This window comes from Pseudopodoces humilis, chromosome 17 (assembly GCF_049639895.1).
Source record: "Pseudopodoces humilis isolate 2021_Gansu_Grassland_sample_001 chromosome 17, ASM4963989v1, whole genome shotgun sequence".
NCBI lineage: Eukaryota > Metazoa > Chordata > Aves > Passeriformes > Paridae > Pseudopodoces > Pseudopodoces humilis.
Genome location: NC_142216.1, coordinates 10,407,265 through 10,427,644, shown reverse-complemented (window position 1 = coordinate 10,427,644; position 20,380 = coordinate 10,407,265). Strand labels below are relative to the sequence as shown.

The following is a 20,380-nucleotide window of genomic DNA, read 5'->3' as shown; positions in this document are numbered from 1 at the left end:
TAGTGAAAAGCAGGCCCTTCCCTTGGAAAGAGAGTTTTTTAAGAACTGTAGACTTGAACTGATTTAGTATTAAATCAAGGACTCTGTCTTGGGCTGGTAAGAACCCCCATTGCTCTTGGCAACTGCAGCTCTTCACAGCTGTGAATTCACACACACGTTTTTCAGAGGAAAATAATCCTTAACCTAAATACAGCTTTTCAGGTATTTTGAGGTTGACCTTTGCTTCCTTATCTGTTTTTTCCCAGGCTGGCTGCTGGGAAGCTGCTAACACCACTGGATTGAAAGTTCCTACAGCAGCTCATCCTTCCAGTGAAGGAATCATGGGCTCTGCTGGAGCCCCTGCAGGGTTTGTCCAGTGCAAGTCATTAGTCTCAGAAATATGGGGTGAATTCCCACTTTTTCAGGGTGCAAACAACAGAGGCAGGTTTGGAGGAAATGTCTTCCATCAGAAGTGTCTGTCCTCTGCCTTCATCACTTACAGTCAAAGCATGAAAGCCCATTAGGCGTGATTTGGCTATTTCCTGTTCAGGGCGTCAACTAAAGAGGCAGCTGAGCAGCATTGCTGGAGCATGTGGTGGTCATGGTCTCATCTCAGGGAGGGCATCACTGTGCAACAGAAACCCCACCCTGTCATTGTCCATGGTATTTAAACTAAATGGTTTTAAACAAAAAGAGGATCATTTTAGGTTAGATATAAGGAAGAAGTTTTCTGCAGTGAGGGTGGTAAGGCCCTGGCACAGGATGCCCAGAAAAGCTGTGTCTGCTCCATCCGTGGAAGTGTTCAAGGTGAGGTTGGATGGGGCTTTGAGCTACCTGATTTAGTGAAAGGTGTCCCTGTGCATGGCAGGGGGATGGAAGAAGATGACCTCTAAAGGTTCCTTCTAAGCCAAACTATTCTGTGATCCTGTTATTGTATAAGTTACCGACAGCTTCATCTGCCAGACAACCATCACTGCACCTCCAGGTTTGGGGTGTCCCTGACTCCTGTCTCCACTAACAATCTTGCCAGACCCCAGGATATGGCTTTACTGGTGATCCCACCCCGGGCCCAAGGCGCTGCAGAGCTCTGCTCTCTCAGTTTCTTACTGCAACACTCTTGCCAATTTTGAGTGCAGATTCGTTACCATGTGTGTGCATATCCTTCTTTAGACCCCAACTGGAAAATGTTCTGGGGTGGTTCCTGTTCAGAGTCTCCTTAACTGCAAACCCACAAACTGTTTCCATTTCTCTTGGTACCTTCTTCAAAAGTGCAGGACTTTTGAAATACCCTCCTATCATGAGACCAAATGATAGTTCACAAAGTAGCAACCACTGCAGCAATAGTTTACATAAAACACTTCTACTGCAAAGGCAATTTTGCCTTGGATAAAGATAGCAACAAAATCCAACCGTTCCAATGCAATGGACTGACATGGAAAATGTCTGCCACTGGCAGAAGCTCTGGAAAAAAAGTAAGTCACTAAAGCAGTTTGAGAAAAGGTAGTGAGGTATCTGCTGGTTCCATCCATGGCTTTTAGAGTGATGGTATAGCACTGAGAGTATCCCTGACACATGGAGGGGAAGTAAGGGCACTTGGAGGGCAGCTCCATTCAGCTTTCTAGAAAAGTCAAAGGTTGCTGGATCCACTTGTACAGTCACTTCATATACAGCTATTAAAAATTATATTTCCTTGACAAGATTGTTTTTGGTGTCAGGATTTTTCTGGAAGTCAGTGTGCTTCCTATGGGCCAAGCAGGTTGCTGCATGAATTTTGTTGTGTTTCCCTTTTCAATGGAAATTGCAAATACATTTCCAGACACAGCTCTGGAAATACCTCAACAGCAGCCTCCATCACCTCTTCAGTGTTTTGGACTAGGGAGTGTTTGTGTCTCAGCTTTCACCTACATGGAGTGAAATGCCTAAAAATCTTAAGAAACTGCATTTGCATTAATGTCATCACTGCTATCCTACCTAATAAATATTTTCCTAAAAATCCTCAGGCCTCTCTGAGGAAGAAGACTACTTCCAGGGGGGTAAGCAATCACAGATAAGTGGTATTTGTGTACTTGGGTGACATCTGTTTTATTAGGCAGAGCATTCAGCTGTGCACTTGATAACTTGCATCACCCTCTGATTCATGCAATCATCTGACCTTCATATAACTGCTGCTCTGCTTTCATTTCCTTTTCTCCCTAAGAGTTACAGTAAAGGAAATTCTTCCTGTGCTCCATACACAGTCTTTCCTTTCATCCAAGGTTTGGTTGTGCTTTTAGCATTTAAAAAAACAACCAGTACAACCATCTACTGGAAGAGCACAGGATGAAATATCATGTCCCTCTCCCCTCACATTTACCTCCCTGTGGACTACACAGTCTCCAGGAGTTGCTGTACTTTGGACATAGCCTCCCCTCCTGGGTGAAATCCTAGCTGGGAGATGCTGCAACCCCTCAGGGTGGGATGGTGGGGTTTGCAACGAGGGTTCCTCCCTGTTTGGTGTATGGAAAAGTGAGCAGGTCTTCCAGGAGAAGTCTAACTCTGTTGGCTCTGTCTGGTGCTGTACTTTCAGCTCCTGCTCTGCCCTGGTGAGGCTGTTCCTCTGGGAACACGCTTGTGTCCTTCCCTGAGGAAGCTGAGGAAGGACAGCCATCCCCCTGGATGTCTCAGCTTTCTGAAGCATGAAGGTAAAAGAGAGTCTGGTGGTCTCTGAGCAGGAGCATCTCAGCTGTCTGATGCAGGAGAGTTTCTGGCTGTTTGGAAGAAGCCATCACAGGCTTTGGGATCCTGTTAGGAATCAATATCCTTTGACACAGAATTACTGTATGTTACCAAGAGCAGAGTCTCTAGAACGAAGGGAGGAAAACCACACTGAGTGGAAGAAGAGTCATCTGCAGATCTTTCTAAAGTTAAAAATAGTTAGGATTTTGTCTGCAGAAGACAGTTTGTCCTGTTATGCTACTGTCATCATGTGAGCAAGCTGTATGCTTCTGCATTTGAAGACTAAAACTGACATGCTGAAAACAGGAACTTTCTGGAAATTCCACATGCCTGGGATTTAATGGTTTCAGTGAGTTTCCTGATATCATCTCATTCATATGTTGTGCTTGGATGAGGGAACTAAACATGTTATTAGCTTTGAACGGTTATTGAAAGTTGGAATAGAGATCGTAAGGAATCAAAAGGATGCAAGATATCCTGTGAAGGCAGATGATAGAAGCAACTGCCTCTGACAGCAAGCGCTTGAAGGCAAGGGAACCCAGTTTAAAAGCATGGAGGAACTGAGCTCTTGCTTACTCCTGCCAGCAGGAGCTGTTTATCCCCTCCTCATCAAAACAAGTCAGATGGACAGCACCGAAACGTTACTAAAACCAGAGAATGATACAGGGAATTTTGGCCTTCATAACTTTGCAATGACCTCACCAAGCATTCCTGGCTCCCAGGCCGGGACTGAGTCTACTAAACTGTGCAACATTTCTTCATTATCAAGTTATAGTTTATACACAGGCACAAAACACAGAGACCTGTATCTTCCTACAGATGCACCAAATGTCTGCAAACAATGGAAAGCTGATCTGATGCTGGCTGAATTGTCACTGTGGTCTAAGCTACGATAGCAAAGCTTGTGGTTAAAAAGAGCCTTGACACCAGCAGCAAGAGAACAGTACGAAATGCAAGTCTTCCCCAGCCTTGGTCTCAATTCAAATGCTGTAATATTTCTCATAGGTTTTCACAAATAAGTAGCATGTATTTGATTGCATAAAGCAGTGAAATTGCCTGTCAGGCATTTATTCACAGTTTCTTAATTTAAATGATTGCTAGTTAAGAAAAAGTCTAGACTGTTGGCCTGTTCTTTGGCAGATTTTTATTATTTTTCCACATGCTTGGGGAATTACTCCATTTACTTAAAAAAGGGGAATGACTGAAATCCTACTTACTCTAATTTTATCATATTTAAATGGGCTTCTCTCTGTAGGCATGCCCTGTTCTTTTACCAGCTCAACATTGTTGGCCAAAGTGTTGTCCACAGATACACAGAATGGTCACATTATGTTATGCAGGTGTTTGGCTTTTTGCCTCTGAAAATAGCTAATCAGTAAAAAAGACAAATCCCATTGCATGTTCTCTCTGGGTTATTATAACAGGTCACAGACACAAAATCCTCACTGCTTGTGAAATCTTCTTGCAGCTTATAGTTTTACAACTTTTAACATCCCCAAAAAATTAATGAGAATAAGATACGTTAAATTGGCAACCGATACCAAATTTCTGGTGGAGAGTTTCCCATGCTGAGATTGTTCTTTCTTTTTGTTACTTAAGTCATCTTTATTTGTGCCCAGACCATTCTTTTACCCACCTTCCACTTTCTAATGTTTTTTTGGCACGATGTTTCCAATGACAAATGAAGAAAATCTTTCAGTTGAAGCTGTAACCTGATTATAGCAACAAAGAACATGCAGATCCAGATTGCCTACTGTCAGGGCACAGTAGGCAACTGTCACCCCCATCATTAATTATTTAATTAATTTTTTAATTATTTCAGGCTTGAGCCTGAAAAATATATACTGTTTCTGGATACCTCCAATGTCTAGAGAGGTCCATAAGCTCTTTTGGGTTTTGCCAATAAAATTCTGGGGCTGGAATCATGTATCTGTAGGTTGTGTGTAGTAAAAATAAAGTGGCAGAAGACACACAAAAAAATTGATACAAGAGCTTGTTTCAGATGGAGCTGTTCCATTGCAGTGTGTAGCAAGTCACCAACTCATGGCTTGGAGCAAAGCAGCTGGGCTTTAGATGTTATTTTGTAACTATTTTGAATGTTTAGTTCAGTTCTTACTCTGTTTTGTCATACACTGCTGATAGTGTTGTGCACTACAAGTCCCTTCTTTCCTCATCCCACTCACTCACATTCATCAGGGCTTGGTGGCAGGCCCTGCACAGACCCTTTCAAGTCACTCAGCAGTGGCAAGGGAGAGGAATGCCCTTCTTCATACCTGTTGTTTCCCATATGGACAAGGCAGGGAAATGAGAAAGATAAGAACATACATGACAGTGTCACAGGACAGACAATGTTTTTTCAACACAAACACTATCTTCACTGGTAACTTTCAGAGACTGCATCAATGCCTGTCTTTGTATTCACAGAAACCTTAGTAAACAAATAGCAAATAACCCAATTCACTGTTTCCTTTTCTGAACGTTCCTGACTTGGGAACCAAGACTCCATAAGCACTGGCCAAGGATTACGTGACACAAAGGTCAGGGTGACATGTTCCTAACACACTGTGCATCCTCAACCATAAAATATTTGTTACCTCAGAATTTCCACCTGTCCTCCATGAAGCCTTTCCCACAAACTGCCCTCAGCTGAGAGATGTGTCCTTCAATTTGGACTAAGATTTAGGAAATTGTTACTGCCTCCAGCTGAGGTATGGCTCTTGGGAGCAGCTGGGGCTTGTCATTCCCTCTCTTTGCATGTTAATATAATCTTAAAATCTTTCAGTCTTAACACTCATTGAATGCCCAGTCCATTCACACTAGCATTCAGCGTGTTAGAGACCATCACAGATGTGTGACAGTGAACGTGAAAAGCAAGGAAAATTGCCACTGAAGGTAAAACCTAAATAAGAGAAAGTGTTCCATTACCACATTTAAAAGGTGTCAGACTCCCCATTTGTTTCTGTATTGTTGACAAAGGCTGAAAAATAAGTGTTTGACTGTCACAAGGAGATCTGCAGTTGCTTATGTGTATGTGGCTTCTACTCTTCAGGAAAAATCTATATATGGAACGAAAGCCCTTCAGGAAAAATCTGTACTAGATTTTTTTTAGAAGGAAATCTGTGTTAGTCTTGGGTTAAAGAGAAGAAAGATGAGGGTTTAGTTTCAAAAAACTAAATGTTAAACTAACATTATTATAACACAGCAGAAAGATAATGATCTCACAGATCTGTTTCTTCTTTTCTACTTTTACCATTATTCTTTGAACTGAAGCTCTAGATTTTGCAAAAATAATTTGGTATTTCACTTTTAATTTCAAAAATGGAAATTTGGAGCTGCAAAATCCTGTTATAGGCAAGAGATCAATGTTCTTGTGTAGCTACCTGTGCAATGTTGTGCCATTTGCAAAAATGTAGCTTTTCTGCAAAAGCTGAGCTCTCACAAAATTCCTAATGATCCCGTTACCTCCCCAGTTTTTCAGGAAGTTCATCATCAGAATAGGTATATATGGTAAAACTCTCTGAAGAGGTGCTTCCCATTGAGCATCCCAGAATATTTTGTTTTCCTCTAGTCAGGCAGAGAATTAATTTGTGTGTCCTTGTGGTATGTTAACCACATACTTAGCTAGTAGTTATTGCCAAAGATGTGCACAAATGTCCAAAGGGATTTTTTTCCCAAAGCTAAGACATTAAAACCAATAGCCTAACAGACTGAAGAATGAGAGGAAGGAAATTGCTGGGCTGTAATAGAACTCACAGGATACTAAATATATTGAATATATAAAAATGAAAGTTAAAAATATTTCAGCGCATGATGATTATGAATCTTTCCCAGTGGGAGAGGTGAGGGAGTTTTACCCTGAGGAATCTGGGATGTGCACATGGTGGCAAAAGGCATTACATTAAAAAGCATCTTTGGGAGTGTCAGTGAATCAGAACAATTGAGGGAACATGCTGGGAGGAGATATAGTCTGTAACTCAGCTAGTCTTCCCAAATTCACAGATGCTCAAAACAGAAACATTTAATCTCCTGAGACTGCAACTCATTTGTATTAATAACAAAGCACCTCTGATTCTTACATGATACAGATGTTGTTCATTTTCAATTAAAAAACTTTGCAGTAAGTGATGATGCTTTATTTGTGCAGGGATACAATCCAGAGAAAGGGGAAGCAAATTTTCCTCTCTGTGTGGACAATAGATGTCCTGCTTGGCCACATCCCTTAATCCCAGCCCTGAAATTACTCACTTGTGAAAGCCTTTTAATTGTGTTTAACTATGTCAGTTTTACTATGGGGAGTAATACCCATTTACTATTGGCTGTAATACCAGTAAGCAGTGAGGATCATGCCACTCGTTTCCATTGTCTCCAGATAGCTGGGAAAATAAACCCTATGGCTGGAATAGCCCCTGAAATAACTGTAGCTATTAGAGCCATTACCTACCCAAATTCAGGTACTTTTGGAGTGAGGGAAGTCTTGTTTCATGGGTCAGTTGAGCCAAGCAAATAAATTGGAATGGCAGCTTTGGTTCCTATGGAATACTTCTGGCTCCCTCACTGCTCCTGTGACTGGCTGTAGGCCAGTGTTCAGTATGGGAATTTTTAGGCTACTAACCTTATTCCCATGCTGACTGTCCATTCTGTGTTATGTTCATTGTAGTAATGCTGAACAGCTGGAATAGGTGGTAAAAGGAGTTCCCTTCTGAAAACCAAGGATAGAGCTTAAATTATTCCAGATCCATGAGAACTGTGACTGCGCAGATTTAACCAAAATTGGAGGTTTTCTTGCTAGTTGTTCATTCATTTTTATTCCCCAGCCACCTGCACCTGGGGAGAATTGACTAATTTTTTACTCAATCTTTAAATATAAATTGAGCTGGTAAAGCTCTTGATTTGCTATTACATCTCAGATTAAAAAACAAAATAAAGGAAAAATAAGAGAAAAAAATATTTCCTAATAGACAGTGATTCATGTTTCAGTTCTTTTCCTTACTTACTCAGGAGGACTTTTCTCTCTATTCCATTTGGTTATTGGCAGGGAATCTCTGAAGATTCCCACACCACTGGAAACAATATTTTATGTACTAAAGTTGAAAGAGAATAACATTTTCTGCTAAATAACTAGTACTGACTTCTGACCTTTGGAACAATAACAGACATGATATTTAGAAACCTTACATTTACAACGGAACTTCAAAGAGAAAGAAAAAAAGAGAATATGAGTTTTGATAGACTTTATGAGACTGAAACCTGTGTCTTTCCTGTCAGTTTTGGGAGCATCTCATATTCTCTCTGTTGTGCATGCAGTGTAATGACTGTGATGTTAAGAGTAGTTGTTCCTTTAGATCCTGGCTGTCCATCCCATGGTTGTTGTGCCTTCAGTGATACCAGGCACAGCATCAGAACAGCCTACGCTGGAGGAAACGTCGTATTTCCTCAGATTTTTAAAGAAAACAGTAGAAATATTATAAAACAACGTGGAAGGGACAATCAAGTCCTTGAACACAACGAAGGTAATTGTGCCACAAAGTGTAAAGAGAACAGGAAGGAGTAGCTGGAGAAAGGGCAGGAAAAAAGGCACTCTTGTTTATTAGGAAGGAAAGGGGAAAAAGCAAAAGAGTAAGCACAAGTTGTTTGCCTGCAAAGCTTTGATCTCATAATCCGACTTGTATCCGATAGGACAATCAGAATCGTACTTCTAATAGGAAGGAAAATCTTGCGAGGCGTGTTTGGTATGCGGCTGCTTCCTGTTGTCCTCGAGTGGCCGTTAGGACCAGGAACGCGGGGCTTGGAAGAAGTTTGTATAACCCCACACACGACTCCCGAGCTGGAGTAGCACCTTCCTTGTATTTAATGCCGAGCTTTGTATTCAGCGAGTCCGGGCGGGGAAGCAGGATCGCACCCGACCGGGCGCTGCAAGGCCTCACTGGGAACCGCGAGGATGAGGCCACTCCTCCAGCAGCGAGCTAAGCCAAAGGCTTGGAGAAGCTCAGGAATCACGGAGGTCAACATTCTACGAACTATAGTGGGAGAGAAAGGGGTAACGCACTCAAACTCAGGGGGAGCGGTGCAATGACATCATGCCTGCTGTTATGCCTGCTCACGGATAATCTAAACCCAAGCAACGCACAAAATACTTTATTTCAGACGTAGATTACTGAAGAAAACGCCTCATGTCGGGTGTACAGGCAGCAAAACCGCAACTTTCAGGAGAAACTCGGAGCCGCCTGAGGCCCTGGAAGCGGCGCTCCCACAACGCGCACGCGCACGGCCCCTCCCAACCCTCGCGAGCCTTCGCCCCGCGCCGCCCGCCGGCCCCGCCCCCTGCGCACCCCGCGGCGCGTGGGGGCGGTAGTGGCCACAGCCCCGCCCACTCCCCTCCGTTCCGCCCCTCTCTCTTCTTGCTCATTCTCTGGGTTAAGGCGCCCGCTCTCGCGCTTTTCCGTACCGGGGGATGCGCGGCCGGTGACCGGGGCGGGGGGTCCGGGCGAGGGCGGGGGCGGTGGTTTCTGGCCTGTTCAGGGGAGGCGCGGGTTCGTACCCCGCCGTGGGGTTTCTTTCCGAACTCTCTGGCCCTGTGGAACAACTCGCCCGTCCGCATCGCTTTGTGCGAGCACGGAGGGCGGAGCCGCGGGGGCCGAGCGCGCGGGGAGTCCCGCTCGGGCCGGTAACTTCGCTCACGGAGCGCTCGCGCCGCGATGGGGAGCGGCGTCGGGCGCCCCGGGAACGCGCCGGGAGCTGCCGCCGCTCACCCCAAGTGCCACTCCCGCCGCTGAGCCCGAGGCTCCCCGAGCGCCGCCCGCCTGGTGAGCAGCCAGCCCGGCGGGGGGCACCGCACCCGGCCCCGCTCCCGCCCCGGCCTCCCCCGGTCCGTTCCCCGCCCGGGCCCCGGCGCGGGGAACGTTTCGGGGTGCGTTCCCCGTGGGCCCGGAGGGCAGCGGAGCCCGGGTAGGAGCCCCAGCGGGCCGCGGCGGTGCGATCGCGGCGCGCCCTGCGGCAGCGCCCCGCCAAGCGCTCCGAGGCGCCGCTGGGCGGGGGGCGCAGGGCTGGAGGATGAGCGCTCCGGTGGAGCCCAGGATCAAACAGGCGCTGCGGAAGAAGCCCGCGGAGCGTACTCCGGAGGTAAGGCGGCTCCGGTTCCTGTCCAACGGGTCTTTTTATTTACTTTCTCACTTTTCCCTTGCGTAAATCCGTGTTCCGACAGCGCGGGGTCCGCGGTGCGCACACAGACCGGGCTGGCGCACAGACTTCTGTCTGGAGCTCGGTTATTTATTTATTTCTCTCCAAAGTTGGCCCTCTCAGGACCAGCCGTGGTTTAAACGCCCACTAACACGCTGGGTACAGGCACAAGGCGCTTCATGAAGTATTTCGGTCCTGCTATTGAAAGAAAAATAGCAAGAAGCAGATCACCGAAAAGTAAAGCGATGCATATTTCAGTGATGCAAAACTTAGGGGAAAAGTTAGGGAGCTGAAAGGATTTGCTTACCTGTACAGTGATGCAGATTTAAACAAAACCAAGCTAATTATGCTTCCCAGACTTCATAAAGATGTTTCTGCAGTGAGTGGGAGTGTAGAAATATTTGAGGCTGGTAAGTTACAATAAAACGCATTTTCCAATTAAGTGCCTTTTCTGTCCCTTCCCCACAAGCTAGTCTGTAATCAACCATGTATTTTTGGGAATGGTAATGTCATGGAGCATTAACTTAATCATGAAATAGGTTTGATATCGTTTGCAGTTGTTGGAGGTCTGATCGGAGTATGTTTGCTTACTTACTCTTTTTGCCTTCCTTTTTTTGTTTTCCTTGCTGTAATTTCTTTTCTTTTTTTATGTGCTCAAGAATTAGTGCTATAAAGTGATACACTTTTGAGTTTTTCTCTTGGAGAGTGGGAAGCATCAGTTCTTCTTTGGTACTTCATGGAGAGCAGAATGTCTTTGCCCAGCCTTCCTTATAAGTTAATTATGGAAGGGCTACTTAAAGAGCTGCTCAGAGGCTGCTCTGGAGTTCATCCTACCAGGACAGAGTCCCTACTTCCCTTTCAAGTCAGCCGAGTGAGTGAAATACAGATGTTCAGTCCTAGTGGTTATTTGCTTTGGGATAACCAGCACATTCCTCCTTGTGTCTCTGAATTAATGATGAGGTAGTCTCAGTGTCCATTCTTTTTTCCTTACTTCTAGCTCTCCCCTCTTGCTTCAGACCTTTCTTTCTCTTCAGTTGGTAAAATTCCTTTGCTAATGTGGCTTGGAGTGTTGGGCAACTGGGTTCATCACAGAAGTCTCATTCATGAGTTGGCATTCCTTGCTGGCTTGTCATGGCTTGGACTTTGGGGAATAGGTAATCTGGCCTGGCCCAGAACCTCTGCTCACCACTGCTCCTGCTTGCTGTACCAACATCTGTGGCTGTGTAGGGCTTTTTGTTCTCTTTTTTTTAGGCATCCCCAACTTCTCCCCCAGCAGCTATCATGGAATTCCTTATGGTTTTCACCTTGTTTTGGCTAAAACAGCCTTAAAATAATTATTTTAATTATTAATATATAACCTTGTAGTGTTAAACTGTCAGATATCACAGTGCTTGTGAGTTTACATGCATTTGTGTAGGTTTCCATTGGGAGTTACAAGACTCTTGTGTGGAGGTTTGAATTTGCCAAGGTATCTTAATTGTGGGGAAAAAAAATCTAATCTTTGCTAATCTAAATAATAGTATTTCTAAAATGATTAAAAAAAATAAATCTAAATTCCCTTGTTAATTTGGCCCTGTTCTGGCAGGCTTTTAGAGACACTGCCACAGTGAGACTACTTGTGATTAAACATGTACTTAAAACTTGGCAGGATTGGGTCCTCGGTTCTTGCTCCTTGTTGTTGTAAACAAATCACTTTTGTTTACATACATTTAGAAAAAGCTTTTCCCTGATTTAATAGCAGGGTTTACCTGGGGGTCCCCAGCCTGGATTTGTGCTACCTGCTCAGGTACAAAGCATGGAATCTCCTGTTACAGACACACTGACAGATTTTTCAAACTTCTGTTTATGGATGTAAGGACAGATAGATATAGGGTAGTAAGTGAACTGGAAAAAATAATTGCAATGTTATTTATTTATTCATCTGTTTATTCATTTATTAATTTATTTATTTTCAACATCCTGACTTGTCCTCTTTCCTCTGTAGGCTGCAAGACTTGGGGCAGGGAAGCTGAAACCTGTTTAGTACAGCCATTAGGATCAGACCCACATTTCAGATGTGCCTGCACAGGATGAACCATGTGGTGACTCCTGTCTTGAAGTATTCAGTCGTACAGAGACAAAAGTGTGGCTTCATTTCTCCCCTCCTACTCTGGTGGGAAGGTATCATCAGTTCCACCCACACAGAATCAGCTGCACGGGGCTGCTCGTGCACTTTGACTGTGTTTTTGTACATAAACCCCCTCAAATTCCCCAAGCCATGATTGGGATTTTATGATAAGCCAAAGCTGCTCGTCCCCAAGGGTTTCAACTGCTTTCAGTCCCTTTCTGCCCCCATCTCTATTTCTGATCCTGCAGTTTATATGAACAATTTACCTGGGTATTTATTACAAATTATAGGGTTGGGGCTGTGCTGATTAGTAGCATGGTCTGGTGCTTCATTCCTGTCATCTGTGCAACCTCTGGAAAGATACATCTAAACACTCCACATGCCAGATTCTGCTTACAAGTAGCACAATTATCTGTATGATTTTGATTGTACGTATTTTGCTTGACAGAATATTTTAATTTCTAAGACCAACAAAAGTAAGGAGGGAGATGTTAAAAAATTTTTATAAATTACTTATTTTGAAATTTAGCTCACGGTCTTGTTCAAGTAAATGTTTTAGTTCTTGATACTACAAATAGTTTTGTTTGGAAAAATCTGTGCTAGGGCAAGTTTTCAGTGTTGTGGTAACATTCCAATGTTTGTTAATTGTTAAAGTGTATAAGTTATGCATATTAGGCATGTACACACTTGAATTTTTTTTTAGTTGTTGTTCAGATACTTCATGTGTTATAATCTTCAATTTATTTTGCCAGTGGGAATTATTTTGGTGAATTTGTAGGGACTGTAGCAAAAATTTAATGATGCTTACATTTTTATGTAATTGCTGTTGTGTTACTCTCTTTAGAATTCTTTTTGGAGCTGCCAAGGGCTGGGAAATATTTTTCTCCCTTTCCTCTCCTTTGGTGCATCATTGCAGGTGCATACTGTACATACATATGTGATGCAAGTGACTTCTCATGTGGAAAGGGTTCCAGAATGTGTCCTAGTGGACTGATGGCCGTGTATGTAGCAGATACTGCTCTAGGATTTGTGTGAGTCCCATTTAGCCAAATGTCTGCCTTGCTGGTTCATTGATGGCCTGTGACCCTGGATTGACACTGGAAATCTGTGTACCTGTCTCTCAGGTATAGCCTGAAAGTGCAGAATTTGCGAGGCTTCTCTCAAATATTAGTTTTGGTAACAGATTATCCTAACAAATCATCCCTTCTGTCTTGTCAGAAGGAGAAAACTCTGGAGTAATTGGATACTTAATCAGTTAAAAGAAAAAAAAAAATCATACCTATATTTAAGTAGGATTTCTTACACTTGTTTAATATTTTAGTATCTGCATTTTTCTCCCAGGGTTATGCAGATGTCTGTGTGGTGGTAAATCTGTGAGTATTTACACATGCAGATCCTCCAATTTTTTGCTTGGGAATATGGGATTTACTGTACGGTTTTTTAGCTGTTTTTTATCACAGGTGGGGATATTAAATTACTAATTTGGGAATATTTTAAGAGGAAAACATCTTTAGTTCAAAGCAGTATGAGGGAAGGATGAAGGGTTATGTTACCATGTGTGTGCTCTCATTAAAGATTTAATTTTTTTTGAGGCACAGAATTCCTTATCAGATCCATACAAAGGCTCTGATATTGGTCTTTAGGGGAGTTGTTCATGCTGCCACAGATAAGGACTCAATGGTTGATAGGGCCAAACAGCAAATGATTGTGCTCCTTTTTCTTTGTTTTGCCTTTTCTTCCCCTCCCATGAGCATGCTTTCTTCCATTTTTAATGGAACCTTTTCCCAATATAGTATCTTTTTAGTCCTTCATGACTTTGTTCTAGACAATGTTTACTTTCGTGGTTCAGAAAGCTTTGCTTTTATTTGACTTCAAAGAGTTGGAGTTTGTTTTTATACTCTGAGCTCTTGTATTTTCCTAACTTTGTCTTCTTGCAGTAATTCTTGATTCATGTTACTTTGACTTCATTTGGCAATACTAATTCCTTCTCTTCCTGTTCCCTTTTTATTAATACAGTGGAAGGAGGAAAAAACCTAATTTGCAGAATTGTGTCATGACAGTGTCTGCTGTTTGGAGCATGTATGTGATGCTTCTTGATGGCTTAGATATAGATAGATCTCCATGAATGTAAATCATGCACAAATAGTACATTGATAGGCATTGTGAAATAGCTGTAATAAATAAAATAAATTATTGCTGACAGCATAACAAAGGCAGTCTTGTATTCTAGCACAGCTGAGCCAAACAGAGGAGAACATCTGCTTCTTGTTTCCAGAAATAACTGGTATTTTGAAGTGTTTTTTTTCATCCTTTTAATAATTTTCTGTAAACTCAGTAGGTGAAGCAGGATTAACCGTTGTAGAAATCTATGGTTCCTAGAATCTGGGATGAGCTTTTAGGAATGTAACTGTGTCAAGTGTGTTGGTTTTGGATAGCCATTGAAAGTAATTAGAATCGTGAATTCACCACAAAAGTGGACATGCTTGCAGTTACTGTAAAACCAAAAGAAATTTGTGTTAAATGAAGTTGCAGATGATGGTTCCTATTAAAAAAAAAAACCTTACTGTTAGTATGTGGACCTCTAAAACAGGGACAAAGCAGTGACAGACACATGACTCCTCCTATAATTTTCTAGTACCTAATGTCTGTCTTACACTTTCATTCCCAATTTTTAGTGATCTATTCCTTTATAGGTGACACTTTGTATGACTTTGTCACGCAGTTAACAATTCTGGAGTTCAAACAGAAAATGAGCAGCAGCCAACTGTTGTAAAATCCTTGAGATAGTTCTGTGTCTTTCTGCTTTGGGGTCTTTGCTGGAGAACCTCCTAAAACATTGATCAAAGATGCACTGACCAGTGCTACATAACTTTAATCCCTCACCATGCAGAGATTTGGGCTAATCTTTGGCTAATTGGCCAAATGTGACTGTGTTGGGCAGCTGGAAGAGACCTTTAAAATGGTAGAATTAGTTACCACTGGCGATAACCAAAGTGATAGGAGCAGGTACTGATGAGCCTGCAATTTACTGCTGATGAATTCCTTCCTGGGTCCTTGTGTACTCTGTGCAGATTGCCCTTCTGCACTCATAGGGCACCAATTATCTTTTACAGTTAGAAAAACATAAAACCTTGTATTATGAATAATTTATAAGTAGTTCTGTGAAGGCAACAGTGACATTTTTATTTATGTTCAGTATGATTGAAAAAATCAAGTGCACAAAAACTGTTTAATGGACAAAAATGTTGACTAACTGCAACTTTAGAGTAAGACTTGGGAGTGCGTGCATTTCTTTGACATCATATTCCATCAGCATCTTGGTAGGACTAGGAAAGATCTAGACTTGTTATGTATTCCTAAATATTAGATTAGTCTCTTTAAATAAAATGTGTTGTAAAGCTTTTTTATAGCCGTCTACTAAAACCAAAGTTCAGAACAGAGGTACGTGAGGAGTGGCACACTGAGTATCAATAGTGCTTGCTGACAGCTCTTAAGATTGAGTCTTGTTCACAAGCAGGCTATAGTTTCTGTGTTAATGAAGTTGAAATTCTTATTACTTTTAATGAAACAGTCATAAACCTTCTCTCTTCCTCCTGTGCTTCCCTGCCACATAGCTGTCAGTTGAAGGTGAAACAAACCACATATTTTTTCCCAGCTGCTCATTAAATTAATGTATTTAAGCTCATGGTAAATACAGCATTGACAATCCTGGAGGATTGTCCAGCAAGCCTCAAAGCTTTGGGGTTGGCATCTCTTCAGCTGCCAGCTTGATGAGTTAGGAAGTTTTTAGTGCTTAGCTTTTCCTCTATTTTGTCTTGTGCTTTAGATGAGTAGTTGTCTCTTATTTTGTTTCTAAACAGTGTAGTATCATGAATCTTCATCCCAATTAGACCTGTGATTTTCCAGTAATAAAAAAAGCCAAGCATGCAAACTCTTGTATTACCTCACTAAATTCTGCTTGATAATTAATTTTCATAAACTTTGTGTATGTGCCTATTTTTCTGAGGTGATCAAGTGTGATGTTCTTTGACAGACACATTTTATCTTTTATTCCAAATTGGTGCACATTGGCAGTAGTTGTTCAGTCTTCCTAAACATCCCTAGGAAACCAGTACAGGTAAAATGTGGTGTCCCCCATCCCAAGACTGGGCAGGGTCAAATCTCTTCTCTGAATAATTGAAATTAACCTCAATTAGCATCTTTAATCTGTGATTAAATCTGTGATTTAATCTGTGACTGATCCCAGGATTGACTTTGAATTCATGAAGTCTTACTTAAAAATCAGTGGTGTTTGGTTACTTTATGTTTTCATTGCGATGTGGACACAATTCTGTGCTTGTGGCATACAGCTGAATTCTTGGCTAGAGGTACTCAACAGCCTGTCATATATCAGTATCCAAATAATTCAGATTATCACTACTTGGAACCTTAAGTACAATACACTTTCTGAAGCTGAAATCAGCCCTAAATTAGTTGAACATAAAAAAGAGCATCCCACTGTTTTTTTAAATGAACCGAAATACAATACTGGAACATTACCAGTTTTAACAAATGTTAATACATGTAAATATTCAGCTATATGGACTTCAGTATCTATCTTGGGAGTGGTTTTTTGCCTGTTTTTGAACATTTTTTGGAGTTTGTTGTTGTGCTTTCATCAGCAAGCCTGAAGGTGTTGTCATATTAGGCTTTGGATTATTTGTGTCTCAGAGACACAAATAGCAGTGTGTTAAGCCTTGGTTGGACAAGGTACCTTGTTCTCAGAGGGATGTGGTTTGGCTGTTCTGCATCTGTTGTCTGGTTGGAATACCTGCAAGGAGGTTTTGCCTGTAGTTCTCAGAAATAAGGATTTTTTTCCAGCTTTCTTATCAGTAAAGCCTGCTGACTTCAGTCAGATATAGATTTGTGGTTTGAATTAAATAAATCAGGTTTCAGGGCATTGTTTTAGCTTTGACTACGTTTACTGATTTTACTGAAGTGACTATTGACAAATAGGTTTTTCTTCAATTTAAAGTCTGTCTAACAGAGTTTCCTTTTTCAAAAAAATGTTATGTTAAACAGGTAGAGTAAATCAGCATGAATGTTTTGGGATGGGTAAGTTTTTTGATTTTTAGAGTTTGTGTCCATATTAACCTGTTTTGTGGGTAAGGAAGTTGAGCACTGTTCTGTAAAGGAAAATCTGGGCAGGAGTGAGAGGATTAAAACTATGATGGAGACAGGGAAACATTGTGATGTTTAAGTTGCCTTGGAGTAGGTGTATATAATGTGTTAATTATTTTTGGAAGATCATTGTGAACCACAGCTGTTTAAAGAAAAGGAAGTCAAAACCAAACCCAGAAAAAACAAAATGCCAAAGAAAGTAAACTTTTTATAAAAGCTCTGAGAAGTAAATTAGACTGAATATTCATTGTTTATCACCTAATGTAGGTGGAACGCACATAGAGTTGTTCTGTCCAATAGCTGTGATTTTGTAGTATCTGATCTCCCTGGCAGCTGAGGGATGATCAGGCCTTCTTCACTGGTTAAAAGAGTATTTGGTGCTTCCATCATTGCAGTGTAAAGTTGTGGGTATTGCTCCTGTAAGTGTCCCTGTAACTGTCTTGGAGCAGTGTTGTTGATTCTGATTGGGGTCATGTTGGTTTCTGAAATACCTTCTTAAAATATATGTCTATGATGGGTCCTTGGGACTATGGCTGCTGGTTTCTCTGGTATGGGCAGACCCTGGGGTTTTTGTTTTTAGTGGTCAGGTCGAGCTGTGTCTCTAAGCCAAACATCTTGGCACCCTCTGGGAAGAATGTTGGCAGACTTTAGCCTCTACTTGTGCTGGTACTGATACCTTGTATAATGGAGTCTCTCGGCTCTTTGTCACTTAATCACAGAATTGTTTGGATTGGAAGGGCTCTTAAATACCATCCTTTTCCAGCCCTCTGCCATGGACAGGGACATCTTCCACTAGACCAGGTTGCTCCAAGCCCTGTCCAACCTGGCCTTGAACACTTCCAGGGATGGGGCATTCGTGTTCCAGTGCCTCGCCTTGTAAGAGCAAAAGTGTACAGATGTTTTGTGTCTGTGACAAGTGATGCTGTTTGGTCCTCTGCACAGAATTGGAAGGGTTATTCTAAGTTACCTGTGCTGGCCCTTTATTCCTACATGTTTCACTCTGCTCTTGGGCTGTGACTAAGGAAAATTCTTTCATCCAGTGTAAAGTCTGCTCCCCAGAACATGGGTGTATTAAAGAGAAGATGAAATTACAGTGCACTAATAACCCTGTGGACAATGGCTCATGTGTACTGGCATTGTTTGCAGAAAGTTGCGGGTTTGTGTGTAGTGAGTCACCGAGTTAGACATGACAAGGTAAAAAGCTGTTCCACCATTCTTGTTTGTCTCCTGCATATAATTTCCAATTCTGATTCATTGAAATGAAGCGGTGAGCAGGAATGTGGTTCTGTTATGGGATACAAGTGAGTGAATATCTTAAAGCACTGGCTCAGCTCTTCAAACATGAGGGTGCACCTATTCCCATTGCTAGTCCAGTTTACATGAAGAAATGTGTGTGCAGTTGGGTCTAGTTGAGAAAGAGCTGCAAGTTAACCTTGGGGAGCCAGAGGAATTGTATTAGAATCAAAAATATCTTGAGTTGGAAGGGATCCACAAGAATCACTGAACCAGTTCCTGTCCCTGCACAGGACCACCCCAAGAATGAGTGGGACTGATAAGCACAGCTGGTGGCTTCCAGTATTTCTTATGTCTAACTCATGGTGGAATTGTTGAATCTGAACATAATACTTAAGTGTAATGGTTATGCAGTATCTACTGTGTGTAGTTATACAAAAAAGAGACTGTTGCCTGATCTAACTTGCCTTTGCAGATTGGGATTCATCTGAAGGAAGTAGGTCCACAACACAAGTGGTAACAAAACATTTTGACTTTGTACTTTGTATGTCAGTGTCTCTTTCTTTCCATGGCTGGTCTATGTGCCTGTTTATGTGTGGATGGATTCCTGCTGCACACCTTGTGTGTGTAATTTTTAGATGTCTTTTCTCCAAGATATATGTACAATAAGGATTTTAAGGGAAATTCTAATCTAAGGCACTCTTATATGTATGACTCTTGTATGAGAGGAAGGATGATGATTGTGATCTCTGTGTGTATTGGTGGTTCTTCGAGATAGGTCAGAGGGTACTTGCAGGAATTCTGCTCTAAGGTGTGGGGTAAGAACTTTCCCTGATCACTGATGGCAGACATCAGTGTCTTCCCTCTGGGAGAGCGATCCTCAGCCTAAAGGAAATGCTCTTAAGTACTTTTACAGAATCACAGAATCATTAAGGTTCTAAAAGACCTCTAAGATCAAGTCCAACCATCAACCAAGCACCACCACTATGTTCACCATTAATCCATGTCTTTGGGCACCTTATCCACATAGTCTTTTTGAATGCTTCCAGGGATGGTGACTCTTTCACCACCCTGAGCAGTCTGTTCCGATGCTTGACAGCCGATCCCATAAAAAAAGTTTTCCTGCTATCCAAGGTAAACATCCTCTGGTGCTGCTTGAGGTAATTTTCTCTCATCCTGTCACTAGTTACCTAGGACAAGAACTTCGTGTCATTCTTTAATTCGTCCAGAGTCTGGTATGTGTAGGAACAGCTTTGTCTGAAAACACTGTTGTTCAGGTGTGGCTTGAACTCTTCTTGCTGCTTTTTTTTTGTTTTTTTTTTTTAAGCTTTTTCTGCTCTTAAAATCCTAATACAGTGTGATTCTCAAGCACAGATTTCATTAGCATTGTGCCTGATGATTTAGTGCTGGTTGGTTGAAGGAATCTGAGAATCTGGTGTGAGTGTACGTAAGAATATTTAACCAAACATTCCTAGAATACATCAAGTTCCTAATCTGCCTGTGAAGTTGTTCTCAAAGCACAAAGTCTTCTTCAGAATTTCCATCTCTTTTCCTTCATCTTGTTCAGAAAATTTGGTGTCTGCTACTGATGCTCATGTATCTGTCTTGGGGTGTTTGGTGTGCAGCCCCTGTCTGTGTGGAAGCTTTCGGGGGATGTTAGGATGTCCTGAGAGGAGTGCACATCCTTTCTGTTCTTTTTATTTATTGATTTTATTTTTGTGTTGGAGAGGTGACTGTAAAACAGACTCATTGTTTTCACTGTGTGGTTCAGAGCATGCTAGAAACTTACACATCTAGCATTTAGAGATATTTTTCAAGCTATTGGCCAAAATAACTGTAACTAAAAACCAGAGATCACAGCAGCTGGTTTAATGATAATCTTCATACTAAATGCCAGATTTAGGGCTCAGCAGATGTGATTGTGCAGACTAGGTCATACGTTAGTATTGAACAGATATTTCAAGGCCTAATTCTCTAAACTGTGATGGTAGGGTGATGGTAAATTTAGCT

General features: G+C 42.0%; 1 protein-coding gene across 14 annotated transcripts in view; it reads left to right on the top strand.

Moving 5' to 3' along the window:
• Positions 1–9,667: 9,667 nt before the first annotated feature.
• RAPGEF6 (Rap guanine nucleotide exchange factor 6) overlaps positions 9,668–20,380 on the top strand; it is a 124,009-nt gene continuing 113,296 nt past the window's right edge. For 12 of the 14 annotated variants that reach the window (XM_014253130.2, XM_014253126.2, XM_014253133.2 and 9 more), the window contains exon 1: positions 9,670–9,813. In XM_014253130.2, coding sequence (XP_014108605.1) covers positions 9,745–9,813 — 69 coding nt within the window. In that variant the 5' untranslated portion in view covers positions 9,670–9,744. Of the gene's footprint in view, positions 9,814–20,380 lie in introns of all 14 variants that reach the window. The other 2 variants (XM_014253127.2, XM_088063790.1) reach the window with 2 other exon arrangements.